The 16811-nt window shown below is 38.5% G+C and overlaps 1 protein-coding gene across 1 annotated transcript in view; it reads right to left on the bottom strand.

Annotated features, from left to right (window-relative positions):
* Nucleotides 1–16811, bottom strand: part of Abcc2 (ATP binding cassette subfamily C member 2) — a 72512-nt gene that overhangs the window by 18558 nt on the left and 37143 nt on the right. The window contains exons 15-21 of the mRNA XM_010638530.2: nucleotides 16327–16393; nucleotides 14355–14481; nucleotides 12507–12683; nucleotides 11482–11649; nucleotides 8856–9036; nucleotides 524–647; nucleotides 109–232 (exon numbers count right to left, since the gene is read on the bottom strand). Coding sequence (XP_010636832.1) covers nucleotides 109–232; nucleotides 524–647; nucleotides 8856–9036; nucleotides 11482–11649; nucleotides 12507–12683; nucleotides 14355–14481; nucleotides 16327–16393 — 968 coding nt within the window. The remainder of the gene's footprint in view (nucleotides 1–108; nucleotides 233–523; nucleotides 648–8855; nucleotides 9037–11481; nucleotides 11650–12506; nucleotides 12684–14354; nucleotides 14482–16326; nucleotides 16394–16811) is intronic.

Raw genomic sequence — 16811 nt, 5'->3', positions numbered from 1 at the left:
AGGCAGGCATAGTGCTGCTGAGCTAAACCCCTGGACCGCAACCAATTTTAAAATTTCATATTCTAAGCTATCTATCATCTCAAATGATACTTTTTGTATGGCGTTCACCTTTCCCCTTTCCATGAATTCCTTCTTAATTAGTTTTTGTCCTTTCACTGATTCTTCTTCCTCCTTTAGGGCATTCTGAGTTCCAAAGGAGTTTTTCAAGGGCTTCAGATGCCGGCTGCTGGACCTAGAGCAGAGAAGCAGAAAGGGAGAAACGTTCCTAAAAATCTCGATGCTTCCTAGGGTTATCTTGCAAGACGATATTACAATCACTGTTGGATCAAAGCATACACCAAAGGAGATGACCATGGGAAACTGACACAGTCCTAACACATCCTCCTGCCTATGCAGGAGGCAAAGGCAGAACTACCAATGTCCACGGGCGTCTGCCATCTTAGGAAACACCCACAGAGAAAAAGAGAATGGTCAAGCGGAAATGTGGAAGGGTTGAAGACTGCCAGCTAAATAAACAGCCCACCTGCGGCTCATAGTTCGATGAAGACTGTTCTCTCTTTTCATGGACAAGGAGACTGCATCCTCAGGGAATTCCTCTATGCTGGATATCAGTCCACTGTCATCATCTTCTTCATCACCATCATTGACTAGGCAGATACACAGAGGTTAGAAAAACAGCACTGAGTGTAGTCCTATGAACAAGAAGGAAAAAGCCTTCTCTAATTTGGTTGGTTTCAGCAATGGATTCCAGATGTAGGCCAGAAGACTGAATCCCATAAATACCAATTATTAGCACTCATGCTACTCTCTTTCATTCCCTTCTATTTATTTGCAGAACTGCAGATTGAATGCAGGGCCTTGTGTATGCTAGGAAAGTACCCTACTACTGAACTACATCCATCCCTAGCCCTTTCAGTATACAGTATACATTCTTATTCAGAAACGCCATGATAAGGAGATGTGTTAATGTTCCATCTGAAGAGAAAAATGATCCGAAAAAGAAAACAGTTTCTAGAATTATAAGTTCCTTTGAAGCAGGAAAGAAATGTTAAACTTTATAGTAGACAAACAGAAGTCTCCATTCCAAGAATTGACTAAAGATATGATTGTAAACTGAAAATCTTCACCCTAAAATTCACATAATTTAACGAACTTTTATTAATCGAGAGTACTTAAAAAGCCACCCTAAAAATAAAATAAATGTAAAACAGTGGGATAATCAGTGTAAATGGTAGAATAAGGATCTCCAGAAATCTGCTCCTCTGAAAAGATGATGTAAATACTGACCACAAAAAAGGAAAAAGTCAAAATTAATTTTTTTAGAACTCTGAAATCAACCAAAGGATTGTAACAATCCAAAGGGTCACCTGACATGGTAATGTTGAGGCTCTAACCTCACAGTCAAAATATTCATCTAACTTTTTTTTCTCTCATTGAGTTTATTGGTACATTTTAGGTATACAGTACAGTTACATTCATCATTGCGATCTTGTACCTTTACATGACAGATCTTGGTTCTCATTTTTTCCCCTTGTCCCTGCACTCACTTCACCCCCTCCTCCTTTCCCTATTTACAAATATTTTATTTCCATTTTTTCATTTTCTCATGTTTTTCCTTTTCCCTTATTATCTTTCCCCTACCCTTCCCACTTCCCCTGTACCTTTAGCCCTTTTATTCCTATTTCACATTGTCCATTATATTATGAGGATCTTATGTACCATTATAGTTTTTCACACCAGAGAAACTATTTGGTATCTATACATATGTGACTTATTTATTGCATTTAGGAGTATATCCTCAATATGTATTCATTTTCCTATGAATGAATCTAATTTCTCATTCTTCGTGGCTGACTAGTATTCCATTTTATAGAAAAACCACACCTTCTTTATCCAGTCTCCAACTGATGGGCAAATGGGCTGTTTCCAAGTTTCAGCTATTACAAACTGTGCAGCTATAAACATGGGTGTGCATATATCACTGTGATATGGTTCTTTTAATTCTTTTGGAAAGATACCCAATGGAGATGGATGACTGGGTCAAATGGAACCTCTAGTCCCAGCTCTTTGAGTTATCTTCATATTGATTTCCAAATATAAAAACCCAATTCAAAAATGGACATCTGAAATGCACAGACATTTCTCAGATAAACAAGTAAAAGCATCAAGTAAATATATGAAAAAATGTTCCACATCACTGGTCATTCCAGAGATGCAGATGAAAACAATACTGAGATTCCACCTCACCCCACAAAACATGGCTGCTATCAAGAAATCAACCAATAACAAATGTTGGCAGGGTTGTGGGGAGAAAGGAACCCTTTTCCATTGTTAATGGGAAGGTTATTGATTTTTGAGTGTTGACCTTGTATCCAGCTACTCTGCTAAAAATGTCAATTAAGTCTAGAAGTCTTTTGGTGGAATTTTTGGGTCTTCAATGTAGAGTATCATATTATCAGCAAATAGTGACAGTTTAACTTCTTCCTTTCCTATCTTTATTGCTTTAATTTCTTTCTCTTGTCTAATTGCTGTGGCTAATGTTTCCAGAACTATATTGAAGAGGAGTGGTGATAGTGGGCATTCTTGTCTTGTTCCTGATTTTATCTTGAAGGTTTTCAGTTGTGGGCCATTTAATATGATGTTGGTTGTTGGTTTTTCATAGATAGCCTTTATTAAGTTGAGATAAAGACCATCTATTGCAATTTTTTGCAGGGTTTTTTTCATGAACAGGTGTTGAATTTTGTCAAATGCTTTTTCTGCATTTATCAAGAGGATCATATGGTTTTTGTCCTTGACTCTGTTAATATAGTGTATTACATTTATTGGCTTATGTATGTTGAACTATCCTTACATCCCTGGAATAAATCCAACTTGGTCAGGATGTATGATCTTCTTGAGAATCCTCTGTATTCTGTTTGCTAGTGTCTTATTAAGGGTTTTTGCATCTATATGCATTAAGAAGGTTGGCCTGTAGTTCTCTTTTTTAATTGAGCCTTTCCCTGGTTTGGGAATCAAAGTGATACTTGCTCCTAGGAATGAATTTGGAAGTAAAGTATTGCTTCCTTTTCAATTTCATTGAAAAGTTTAAAGAGCAGGGCAGTAGTTCTTCTTTAAGTGTCTTTTAAAATTCAGCAGTGAATCCACCAGGATCAGGGCTTTTCTTTGTTGGTAAGGTTTTAATTACATTTTCAATTTCACTCATTGTAATTGGGGTGTTTAAAAGTTTTTATCTTCTTCGTTCAACTTTGGTAATTCATATGTATCTAGATATTTGTCAATTTCTTCTGTGTTTTCCATTTTATTAGAGTACAGGTTCTCTAGGTAGGTATTGATGATCCTCTGTATTTCTTTCTGTTGGATCTGTTGTGACTTCACCGTTTTCATTCCTATTGCATGGATATGAGCCTTTTCTTTCTTTCTTTCTTTTTTTTTTGATAAGGTTAGCTAGGGTTTATTGATTTTATTTATTCTTTCAAAAAACCAATTCTTTGATTCATTTATTTTTTGTATCATTTTCTTAATTTCCAATTCATTGATTTCTGCTCCAATCTTTATAATTTCCTCTCTTGTATGAGCTTTGGGTTTTTCTTGCTCTTCTTTTCCTAAGAGTTTAAGATTCATCATTAGGTTATTTATTTGAGATCATGCTGTTTTCCTAGTGTGGAAATGCTATGAATTTTCCATGTAGAACTGCTTCCATTGTGTCCCATAGATTCCTGTATGTTGTATTGGTATTATCATTTATTTATAAAAACTATCTAATTTCTTCTTTAATTTCCTCTGTGACCCGTCGATTGTTCAGGAGAGTGTTGTTCAATTTCCATGTGTTTGTAAAGTTCCTACGGTTTCTTGTGCTATTGATCCCCAGCTTGATTGCATGATGATCTGATAATATACAGGGGATAAATTTGATTCCTTTGCATTTATTCATATCTGTTGTATGAGCTAGTTTGTGGTCTATCTTGGACCACAATGACCCATGTGCAGCCAAAAAGAATGTATATTCTGATTTTGTGGAGTGGAAGACTCTATAAATGTCTATTAAATCCATATGTTCAAAAGCTTGGTTCAGTTCATTGTTGATTTTTTGCCTAGATGATCTATTTGTGATAATGGGGTATTTAGATCCCCCACTACAATTGTATTAGTGCTTATTTGGTTTTTCATGTTACTTAATATTTGTTTTATATGGTTGGGGCATTAATATTTGGTGCATATATGTTTATGATTATCATCTCTTCCTCTTGAATTGTTCTCTTTACAAGGATGTAGTGACTTTCTTTGTCTCTCTTAATCAGTTTTGGTTTGAAATTTACTTTGTCTGCAAATAAGATAGCTACCCCTGCTTTTTTCTGGGCTTCTGTTGCATGGAGAACTGTTTTCCATCCTTTTACTTTCAGTCTATGGGCTTCTTTTTGCACTAGGTGTGTTTCTTGTATACAACATATTGTTGGATTTTGCTTCTTAATTCATTCTGCCAGTCTATTTCTCTTGATTGGTGAATTGAGGCCATTGACATTGATGGTTATAACTGGATATGTACTGACTTATTATTGTCATGTTATTGTCCTTTTGTTGACTCTTTTTGATTTTTCTCCCTTTCCTTTTAGTTTCTTGGCTTGCCTATTTGATTTGCTCTGTTGGGCCTCATGGTGTTGTGACCTTCATTGTCTTTCTCTAGGATATTGTTTAGAATTCCTTGTCATGCTGGTTTGATATTCATGAAGTTTCTCAGTTGTTCTTTGTCATGGAAGTATCTTATTTCCCATCCATTCTGAAAGGGAGTTTGGCAGGATACATTAGTGTAGGTTGGAGGTTGTTTTCTTTTAGGACTTGAAATACCTCACTCCAGGCTCTGCTTGACCTGAGGGTTTGTGTTGAAAAGTCTGCTGCAATTCTAATGGGCTTTCCTTTACATATGATTTGTTTCTTTTCTCTTACTGTTTATAGTACTTTGTTCTTCTGTTGGGTTTCTGGGATCTTGATTACTATATATCTAGGTGTAAATTTATTTTTATCATAGCTAGTTGGAGTCCTATATGCCTCACTTATCTGTACGTCAAATTTTTCCCCTCTGCTGTGGAAATTTTCTGTCATTAATTCTGTGAACAGCTTTTTAAAATCATTTGTATTTTCTCTTGCTACTTCATGGATTCCTATCAGTCTTATGGTATTCTTCTTTGAATAATCTAGGAGTTGTTGGATCAATTTCTCATGTTCCCTTACTGTTTTTAAGAGACCTCTCTTTTCACCATCACTGACTGCAATTCTATCTTCTATATCTGAAATTCTATCTTCACATTCTTTTGTCCTGCTACAAAAGCTTTCAATAGAGTTTTAAATCTCCTGGATATCTGTTTGAGTCTGTTTCATGGGTTCCATTTCTTTCCTATGTTGGGTATTCATTGTTTCCATTTCTTTCTTTTTTTTTTCATCTTTAATTGGGTTTATTGGTACATTTTAGGGATATAGTACAGTTACATTCATTGTTGGGATCTTGTACCTCTACATGACAAGTCTTGATTCTCATTTTTTCCCCTTACCCCTGCCCTCCCTTCCATTTCTTTCTTATGCTGGGCCTTCATGGCTTCTATCATAGTCCTGAACGCATCTGTTTTTTTATCAGTTTCTGTTCTAGAGTCTCTAATCATGACTTTTATTTTGCTCACCATCTCTGTAGTTATCTGGGAAATTATTTCTGCTTTGAATTTTTCTAAAGCCTGATTGCTCTGTATTTGTGCTCTATAGTGTTACTTTCTGTGCTATGAGTTCAGGGTGTCCTGGTGGTTCACTGTCAGACTTTTCAACCTCATTTGCCCTTTTTTGCCATTGGTGAACTAGAAGTCTGTCTTTGTGTCTTGTTTAAGTGTTTTCTCATTTCTCTTTTTGTTGTTGGGTCTTCCTTGGTTTAATTTCTGGGTTATTACTTAAATCTTCCCAATATAGTTGCACTTTAGCTGTGCTATGAGTTCAGGGTGTCCTGGTGGTTCACTGTCAGACTTTTCAACCTCATTTGCCCTTTTTTGCCATTGGTGAACTAGAAGTCTGTCTTTGTGTCTTGTTTAAGTGTTTTCTCATTTCTCTTTTTGTTGTTGGGTCTTCCTTGGTTTAATTTCTGGGTTATTACTTAAATCTTCCCAATATAGTTGCACTTTAGCTTTTGAGTCTCTAATGACTCATAGACATTCTCATTTTCATAATATTAGAGAAGACAACTCATTAAATCAACCACAACCCTTTAGCCCAATTGATACAGTCAGCAACACAATAGGATCAAGCACAACTTACAAATTGACCACTTGTGGTAGTCATTAATCTATCACTTTTAAACCATGTGAATTAAATTAAAATCAATAAGCAGCCCAAAATATATTTGCAGTGAATAAATTCTTCAATATAGCATCTTTACCATTTAGGATGGGGGCTTAGACAGTTAGGATGAGAGGAGTAGGTAAGTAAAAGAATTGGAGAAGGTTTCAAGTGAAGCCAGAGGACATAGGATGACCATACAATCTTTAGGAAACTGTTAAAGTCAAAAGGGAAAGACAGAGTGCAAGAATAAGGACAAGAATATAACAACAGTAATAGGGGCTCACTTTCCTTTGAAACTATTGACTCTTGAGTGAAGGAAAATGAAAGAAGAAAAGATTAAGAAAAAAGAAAAAATGATAAAAAGAAATCAAGTTAGGGCAGGGATAGGAACAGAAAGAGAGATGAGGAATAATATGGGGGAGCAAGAGACTGAGTTGGAAGAAAAGGAAAGGAAAAAGAAAGAATTTGCAGAGTGGAATGAGGAAAAGAAAGAAGAAAAAGAATTTGAAGGCTATATCTCTGCTGTCATGATAGACAATGTGCACAGCCATGTGCAGAACTAAGTCGTTTGATCTCAGCCAGTCGATGGCAGATCCCTGAGATTCAGGGTGATTTCGGGCCACAAGGCCCAAATTGAGCTCCCTGACCTCCTGCAGGGTTAAACTCTGCAAAGTTCTACTACAGGTTCTCTCTGCCCTTTCTTTGAAGATATTCAAAGTATGGATCTCAAAAAATGCCCTTTCTGACCACCTGTGCCTCTGCAGAGTGGATCCAAGGACTGGCACAATCAGGAGGCCTGAGAGCTGGGAGTGGGGGCGTTGCAGGGGCTCCTAAGCGGCAAACTAGTCCTCACTGATTGGCCCCAGGCAGGCCGGAGTGAGAAGGGGCTCCAAGCAGCTATCCCAGACCTCCACCTTCCACCTTCCTGCATCTACCTTTTAGGCTCTGTTGATGCTCTCTCACCTGATTACTGAATATAACTCTAGAGTTTGCTTTCTGGGTCCTGACCTGTTGGTGGTCACTATGTGAAGCTGATAACCAGGACTATGCCCAAGACTACTAATGGCAGATCCCGAGGAAGACTCACAATAAATGGCTCCACTACTACCTGGAGTTATTCAGTGAACCCAATGGTGACAATAGTAGGGGCTATTCCTATGGTATACTGTGACACTATGCAGCTGTCATGATGTTTTCTGGTTTATGCATCCAGGAGTTTTGTTGTTGTTAAAGCTTATCAAGAATTTAGTAAAAAAAAAAAAAAAGAATTTAGTAGTAGACTATTAGTACTAATGCAGTCATTACATAGTCAGGGACCACATTGGAGATTGGGAACAGGCAAAATCCTGGGTCCTTAACCCACTACTCTTTGAAAGCATGATGTTTGTTTTCTCCTGGGATAGTCAGAGACTTAAAAACCACTTTTGCTATAAACAATGACTCTTCCCTTGGGCCTACAGATAAATGGATAACTAAAAGCAAAACAAAGCTTGATTATTTTATATCCTTTGTTACCTTAAAACTTTGGGTCAAGCTCCTTTTCAGCTTTTCATATAGATGTGTTAATCATTTGGTGAGTAACTGTCTAGGAGTTGGCAACACAAGGTTGATTAGCCCTGAATTTACATGATCTCATCCCTTCAAGGTTAAGGACACCAGGGTGGGGGATTTCCAGGGATATTCAACTATGTCTCTAGCCATTGTTTTTGTTTTTTGGATTTTTGTTTTTTGTTTTCAGTATCAGGGATTAAACTCAGGACCTTGCACTTGTAAGGCAGGCATGACGCCACTGAGCTAAATCCCCAGCCCTCTAGCTATTGTTTTGAACCTGTGATCACCTGGATCTCAGGAAAGGTGGAATCCCACTTGAGTCTATCCCTCAGCCAAAAAGATTCTAGAACTATCACACCAGAACTGAGAAAATCAACCAAATTCCAGCCCACCAGTTAATCCTTAAAGTTAGCTTGCTACCTTTGTGGGTGGATCAATCTGAACCCCTGTGAGTGTGCCCTTTCCAGCCACTTTAGCTAGCATCTTCCAGTCTTCCCTCTAAGTTTCCAATTAAAGCTTTTCTGAATTGCAGATCATACTTTAGTTTTAATTTCCATTATTATTAAAAGTGAGGATCTAAGCAAACTGGTGACAATACTAGCCAGAAGTTGGTTTCAATGAGTTTTCAGTCCAGGAACTAGTTTCAGTGGGTTTGCAGTAGTTGGAGTGGCATGTAAGATTTGAATCAACAGGAGCTGGGCATCCACTAGTGTTCTTTCCACAAGGGTTACTCACCCAAATTTTAGGGGGTACCTTTCTAAAGGATGTCCTTTGATTGAGTGTCAGAGACAGATGAGCAGGGTAAACCACCAGTTTGGTCCAGGCTTACAAACACAGTTTGTTTCTTTACTCAGAGCACAGAGGAGTAGAGCTTGAAACCTTGGGTAATTTACTTTCAAATCTAGTTCACTGGATATTAAACAGATCGATATTGGTCTATCATTCCCACCCAGACCCCAAAGTCTATACTTGTTCCAATCCTCTTTACATACCTGTGGCCTCCCCTTCAGAATCTGAATGTCTCGTGAATGTCTTCAGATTCTTAGCAAATACTCCTTGTTTGGCCAGCAGAGCACTGTAGGATCCTTTCTCCAAGATAGTGCCATTCTTCAGAACCACAATCTCATCCACTTGGGGAAGAAAGTGGATGCTGTGTGTAACCAACAGTCGAGTCTGTAAAAAATAACATTAAGTTGTGCTGTCTGCCTGTCTGTGTCCACCCTCTTCCTTGCATTACTCTCTCCCTCCCTCCCTCCCTCTCTCTCTCTCTCTCTGGTAGTGGGGATTGAACTCAGGACCTTGTGATTGAGGCAGGCATGATGCTACTAAGCGAAATCCCAGGCCCTTCCCTGCATTACTCTTAAAAGGGAAAAACAAATATGTCAATTCATACTAAGGCTTTGCTTCAAAATGTAGTTTTGATAATTTGGCCTATTTTACATACTCTGATTCTATGTGAAATGAGACTTTGAACATCATGGGCCTACTCATAGTTGTTTTCCTACAGTGAAAATAAGCTTTACCCTAAATACATTCTCTTCCATGTCCTGGAATAGCAAAAGATTGAATTTAGGAAAGTCACCAGTGCCCATTATTATAATTGGTGCATACAAAGCTAATTAGCTAAAAAACTAATTGCCCCTTATGAGTCTTTCATTTGCTGGCTAACCAACCCTACCAAAAAGCATTTTTTCAGTGTGTTAGAGAAACTGTGAACAAGAATCATTCATCCAGGTCCTTGTTGGTATCAGAGATTGGTCATCCCTAGTATTCTTCAACTGACTGCTGAGACAGGAGCTCTACTCAAGCCAGAAAGACAAACACTTATAGGTAAGCAAGGAGGCTGCATTAGGAGTTATGAAGTTGTGATGAGTTTCTGGAGAGATAAGCTAAACCCAATACCTTTGTTCTGTTTTTCACAACCCAACAGAGACTAGACCCTTCTTATCTGGAATATACAGGATGTTCTCATCCCTTAATTCCCAGTTCAAAGCCTGCTCTTCTGGTGCCTTTCTTGAATCTTCTAGCAAGACTGGGATATTCCTCCAATGTTTTCACTATAGTTTATGCAGATTACAATGAAAATAACTCATGTGTTGTAATATTCTGGATTGCTTTTCTATATGTCTTTCCATTAAATTGTGACTAAATGAGATCAAAGACCAGGCCTTTCCATCTATCCATGCGATGAACCTGGCACAAGGTGAGTATTCAGCTAGAAAATGAATGCAACTAAGAAGGTATTAAGGACAGAATTTGGGGTCAGAAATAGGAGAGAGAGTGAGTTCCTGCTGATCCACTGATTCAAAAGAGAGCCAAAGGAACAGTGGAATAGCAGCCCAGATCACATCAACCTTAACTAGCAGCATTCAAGAGTCTTGATGGCAACAGGCCAAATATTGTTAGAATCTCCCTGCCCAGTGCCAAGGAAAATTATGTTATCAACAGAGGGTCTGTGTCAGCCACTCTTGAAATTTGGCATACTATGTCAGGATAATCATGCCAATTTGCCCACTGTAACACAAGTATGGTCTCTGCCTACAACTAGCTCTTGTGATTTTCACTGCCCACTTCACCTGTTCTGTCTGATAAAGGTATTGTGAGAATCAAATGAAAAAACAGTGAAAATGTTTAATACAGGTCTGGGATATGAGTGAATATCTAATAAATAACTATTAGACATTATTTTGTGTTCAGGTTAGTCATCCTTTTCAGGCACAGTGTTCTCACATCCTGCAAACATTCCCAGGAAAGTGACCTCTTAGAGCATAAGGACAATACCTCATAATACCTGAAGGATGTATTACCACAAGCAAGTGAATTATTGGGTCCTATGGGATGCTCCTGACACCAGTTGGGTGTCTAACAATTCAATGCAGTTCTGACACTAACTAACTGAAATTAGCACAGACCCCTAGTTTCCAGGCCTACAAAATTGTTCCCCATTTCAGACGTCAGTAGATAGTCTCAGGCTCCTCATAATTCTGACAACTGGCCATGAACTAGAATCCCTCTTAAGGTCCCATAATTTTCTAGAAAGCTTTGGGCTACTTTACTTATTGAATCAGCTTATGATGAAGGCTATAGCTCAGAAACAGCCAAAAGAAAAGCAAGCTATGGAGGAGGGTTGCAGAGCTTTCATGCTGTTACTTTGCACTAGGCTCCTTGCACCTTGATGTGTTCACCAACCTGGAAACTCTCCAAATCTCATTGTTCAAGAGTTTTTATAACCTTGTCTTATCACCACTTCCTACCTGGAGGTTAGTGGGTAGGGGTGAAAGTTCCAAACTTTTAACTACTTGTCAGGAATTTTGTGCCAGGAAATGGGGAGAAAGACTAAATATATTTCTTATTATAACCCTAGGTCAATAAATATTTTTATCAAAATCATTCTAAGAGGTTCAACATAAAAGCCGCAGAATGAGACTGAAATTAGTCAGTTCTAATATAAACCACAACTTCATGACGGAAATCTTCATTGGGTAGGCTCCACAGAGATCAGTCTGATACTATATGTCCTCAGAGGCTCAGAGAGCAAAGTAAATAAGAAAATCTGCTTCATAACACTATGATTCCCATCTTCTCAGCCACATATCTTCACTCTGAATGCTTTCTCACCTTGCTGTTTAATAGGCCGTTGGGGCCCAAGACCTTATTGAAAATATGCTTTCCTACATGAGCGTCCACAGCTGACAGAGGGTCGTCCAGAACATAGATGTCTAAATCTTGATAGGCAGCTCTCGCCAGGCTGATTCGCTGCTTCTGGCCACCACTGAGATTTATACCCTGAAGAAGAAAATAATTTCTACTGAGTACCATTCCCCAATTCCACTTTATAGAATCTAATAGGGTGGAGTAAAAGGAAGAAATCTGCCTCGGTCAAGTATCAAGGGCTTAAAAACATTACAAGTTTCTGTATAAAAATAAGTAAGTTTCATTGAAATAAATAACCTTAAACCCAATGATCAAAGGCAAGCCCAAGGTAACATTTTCTATCATATAATGTACTTATTTAATATTTTCATTGTTTGCTGCCAGGGTAGAGGTTTTCTGTATTTGGTTTATGGATATTATCCTAGCAGATGTTCGATGAATACATCCTGAATTAATGGAAAAACTCATTTCAGACCTATGTCTGCACTTGTCTAGCATCTGAAAAAATCACTGTCCTGCAAATGATTATTATATTAGTTCTTATAAATGGGAAGGAAGACTGAAAACATTCTAACTGTGAAGTAAATTATGTTATATCCATTCAATAGTTGCAGTATCATTAAAATCTGTTTTTACAAGAAGCATTTAATAACATAGATAAACCTTGGGCCAGTCACTATTAACACAGATGCAATAGATGACATAGTTTTTCATTAGATTTGATTTAGATCAATAATTTCTGGTTTTGCTTCTAGGCATCAAGTTTAAAAATTCAGAGTTATTTGCATAAAATATTGTGAGCAGTTAGAGCATATGCATGTTTTTTTTACTCCCATGTATTTCTTCCATCACTTTTTTTTTTTTTTGGTGCCAGGGATCGAACTCAGGACCTTGCACTTGCTGGGCAGGCAGAGAACCACTGAGCTAAATCCCCGGCCCCTTCTATCACTTTCTTTCTTCAATATTTCTTCACCCCTCAAGGACCCTACCTTCTCTCCAATTTCAGCCAGGTCTCCTCCAGGTAATACTTCCAAGTCTGAGAGGAGAGCACAGGCCTCCAGAACTTGCTGATACCTTTTTTCATTAAACTCTGATCCAAAAAGGATGTTTTCTTTTATGGTGCCATTCTGAATCCAGGACTGCTGAGGGACATAAGCCGTAGTACCCTACATGGGAAAGGATCAGACCATATGAAAGCTGTACTGCCAGAAATGCAGGGTTGAAGGATGAGGTGGCAGGAGCAAGGAGAAAATACCGAGCTTAGATTCAAAGAACTATGTGACAGGCTGCCTAAATATTTGATATTTATTAATGTGCTTGCATGGTATGGCTCGAGAAGAAAGATTCAATATCCTGTTCATCATTTAATATTCCCATTAAACTATCAATTTCTTGACATGATCCTGAAGAATCAGAAAATAAATGCACATGCTTCTTCTAGATAATGGTTTTAGTCAGACCCAGTGAATTTCCTAGGACTGATGTAGTGCCAACACTTTAAGGAAATGGAATAGATGACACTTTAGGAAACAAAAAACTAAAGAGTTCAAGGTGGTACATAGAGGAGATTATTTTCAAAGTGACATAGAGACTGACAAATGCCTATATTTGAGAAAGAACTCAGTTATGATTTGACAATAGAAAGCTTCTCAAAAGGACTTAGGAAACAAATCTATAGTCTTCTCTGCTATAGTGCATGATTTCTTTAAAATGCAAATTAACTCATTAGGAGTTGGCAAATAATGATGTTAGTATATTGTGGAAGAAAACATGTTCTTATAATTTTTCCAAGTAGATCAATATAAAGGAACAGGGCTGGGGATTTAGCTCAGTGGTTCCACTGTCTGTCTCACAAACAGAAGGACCCAAGTTTGATCCCCAAAAAAAAAAAAAAAAAAAAGTAGTACAAGAAAACTTTAACAATATATGAAGACCTTGAGAAAAAAAGCTGAAAATGTAGACTTGCTTCTCTTTGGTGTAAGTAGCAGCTGCTTTAATTATTCAAAAATACCTATAATCTCTAAATTCAGCTTTCTGGGGAAGTTCAGAATGTCCATGAAGGCACCTTGAAAACATTTCCCTTATGTTAAAAAAATCATGATTGATGAGGAAGTCAACACCCCATGCCAGGTTTTTGTATTGGAAACAAATGCCTTTAAAGATCTAGCTTGCAAAAAAGGATCCCACGCTAATTGTAATATTGGGTAGAAACGCCAGTGTTGATTTTACAAAGCTACTTTTTTTTCTATTCCGTACTATTGGTACTGTTTTTGTTGGTTATTTAATGTGTGTGTGTGTGTGTTCATGGGGGATTGAACACAAGGCCTTTGTACAGAGCTACATCCCTAACCTTTTTTAGTTTTTATTTTGAGACAGGAACTTGCTAAGTCACTAAGCTGCGCAGATTAGGCTCAAACTTCAGGTCCTCCTGCCTTGGCTTCCCAGAGTGCTAGGAGTACCGGTGTGTATCAGCATGCCTGGCATTCAGTTTTTAGTCATCTGTTAACAACACTTTTCCTGCTAGGTTCTATTATTTTTATTGCACAATTTTGCAGAATTTGAGATTTTCAGAAATACATAAATGCAGCAGAAATGCCTAGACTTTGAAGGAAGACATCTCTTGTCAATAGCTGTCACACTTCAGTATACACATGAGAATCAGCTGGAGAGCTCATAAAAAATACATATTCTTAGACTCTCCCCAGAGACCCTGGGATGGTGCAGAGAATCTACAGTTTACAAATCTATCAGATGTCACCAAGGCCTCATCTCCCAAATGAGAAAATGACAGAGTGGCCCACATTTGAGGGTCAGAAGTCACTGGCATTCCCTCTTACCTTGATGGTGATATGCCCATGGACATTTTCCATTTCTCCCAGCATAGCTGACAGCAAGGAAGATTTCCCGCAGCCCACATTACCCACCACAGCCACCAGCTGCCCTGGCATTATGTCCAGGTTCACACTGAAAGAGATAAAAGTTTTTGAAGATTTTTGGGGGGGCATAAAGATGGATATTTAAAAGTAGTTCTTTACTCTTAAGTGAAATAAATAGGACACATATGTTTAAATGCTGCATTGTTCCTCTGATGTGAGAAACTGAAAGTGGGAATTAGGACTGAAATGTATAACAGATATTGGAAATGAGAAGAAAATGTTCAAATGGGAAGGGGAATGATGGAGGAGGGGAAGAGAAAGGAAGGAAAGGCCAAGAAAAAAAGTGAAAATACAAGGAAAAAATAGGAACAAAGTTTTGTACATAGGGAGTGGGAGGGGCTTGAGGAGGTGAGTGGGATGAAATTAAAAAGTAATTCATGCTACTTTTCTGACTCTCCATGGAGTCTAGCTTAGGATATTTTCCTCTTAAGACTGGGAAAATTGTCTTGTAAGACCCCAAAGTACTTCTTTAGTGATTTTCTTTTTATCTTTAAATAGCTAAATGAGCCCTAATTTATCCAATTTATTTATAAACTACCTGTGTCAAATACATGTTTCCAATAGGAAATTTCTCCTACGACCCACAAAGTATTATTGAACAAACTGATCTACATGAAACCTAGAGTCCTGGCTTACTACAGTGCCAAGTCTGCCACTGCTAGGCTGTATGACTTTGGAAGGTCACTTGCTCTGGACTAAGGACTTTTGTTTTTAAACTAACAGAGCTGGGCTAGAATCTAGTTCTAGGTCAATGTCCACATCTAGTTACTTAATAAGTAAACGTTATCTTCTTAGTCAATGTTTCTCAAATTTATCTATTCAATGATTTATATTTGCTGGAAGCAGATTCCCTGGCTTGTTCACTGCCAATCTGACTTCCCTAGCTGAGGAGGGGTTCTCACACTGGGATAGAATCTTGAGAACACTCAAGGTTCTGTGTGCCAGCCCTATTATTTGAATCCCCAGGACATCTGGAACATTAGAAACTTGCTTGTAGTCTTTCTTAACCTACCATGAGCTGAACTTGATCCAGACTTAGAGCAGTAAAGTGGGAGCTGTGTCCTATTTCTCTCTGCAAAAGGCAACTCTCAAGTTTTGGGCAGGTTTAGAGCAAGGGGCTCTTGCACTCACACTGGCGCTAGCCCCAGAGACCATGTTAGAAACTGTGGGAATAGGAGAGGAGGGTGGGAAGTCATGAGAAGGGAGACAAGAAGGTATGCTTGGTCACAAAGAAAGAAAGTCAGGGCCTGCTTGAGCTTCTGTAGTAGCTTGTGATGTACTCAGTGGATGAACTGGGTGTGCTATTACATGTGGTGCTTAACAGGCATACTATGGGCAGCAGAGTGGACCGGCTTATGGCAAGAGAGAAGAAGTGACCTGCAGAGTGGAGTGCAGGAATGGGTTATTTTGATGTGAAACTCCTGATCTAAAACCTAACCTTGTACAGACATCTCGCATTGACCAATCTGGGGAGAAAAGCAGGATTTTAGTGCTCCTGATTACTATTCCTAAATGAATGAATGAACTTAAACTGAGTTTATATTCTTGTATGTATCCTCTATCACATCCAGAGACCTGGGCTACCTGTCAACTCTGCACTATCTCCACCCATTATCTGGAGAACAAAGGTCTTCACAGGTTCTTAGCTGGAGAGTCATAGTCTCTCAGTAAAGCAAGGTGACAAATATAACCATGGTGAATGAGTTTAAGGACCTCAGTTTTCAGCTCATGCTTCCAGGGATTTGGCCTGCACTAGTATCTAATGGAACATATATGCATACTTTGTTTTCCCACATGTTCTGTTATGTAAAATTTTCTGAGAAGAGGAAAGCAAGGAGAACCTTAATACTAGTATGGCAAGGGGACAACTCACTCTTGGATTGTGGCTTCCAAGTCCCGGTCCCAGGTAAAGGAGGCCTCAGAAAACTGCACAGCTTTGTCTATTGAAAAAAAGTTCCCTCTTTTAGTAACATGCCCACATGTCTGCCTGCTCTTCTGCAGCCTTCATACATCAATGGGTCCACCATCAGCTCCTAGGATCACATCTGTTAGTTGCTGTGTTTCATTAACAGGTCGCAAGTGAATGCTCACAGGATGAGACTAGAAATGGTTGTTATATGCAGTTTCTTTTTATTCAGAAGTCCTAAATTTTGTAGCCCAGATTCTTGACCTATAGATGTTGGGTACATCTCCAGGCCCTGTTTCTCTTGTTGTCCCCTTATGTGGGCTCTACTTCCTTATATAAACCTCCCTACTCTCTTGGGACTTGAGATCAATGTAGGACCTAGCGCATGCCAGGCAATTGTTCTACCACTGACACACACACACACACACACACACACACACACACACACACCA

Source organism: Fukomys damarensis, unplaced genomic scaffold, assembly GCF_012274545.1.
Source record: "Fukomys damarensis isolate Sample0158 unplaced genomic scaffold, DMR_v1.0_HiC HiC_scaffold_8, whole genome shotgun sequence".
NCBI classification, from domain to species: domain Eukaryota; kingdom Metazoa; phylum Chordata; class Mammalia; order Rodentia; family Bathyergidae; genus Fukomys; species Fukomys damarensis.
This window is presented reverse-complemented; position numbering and strand designations above follow the sequence as displayed.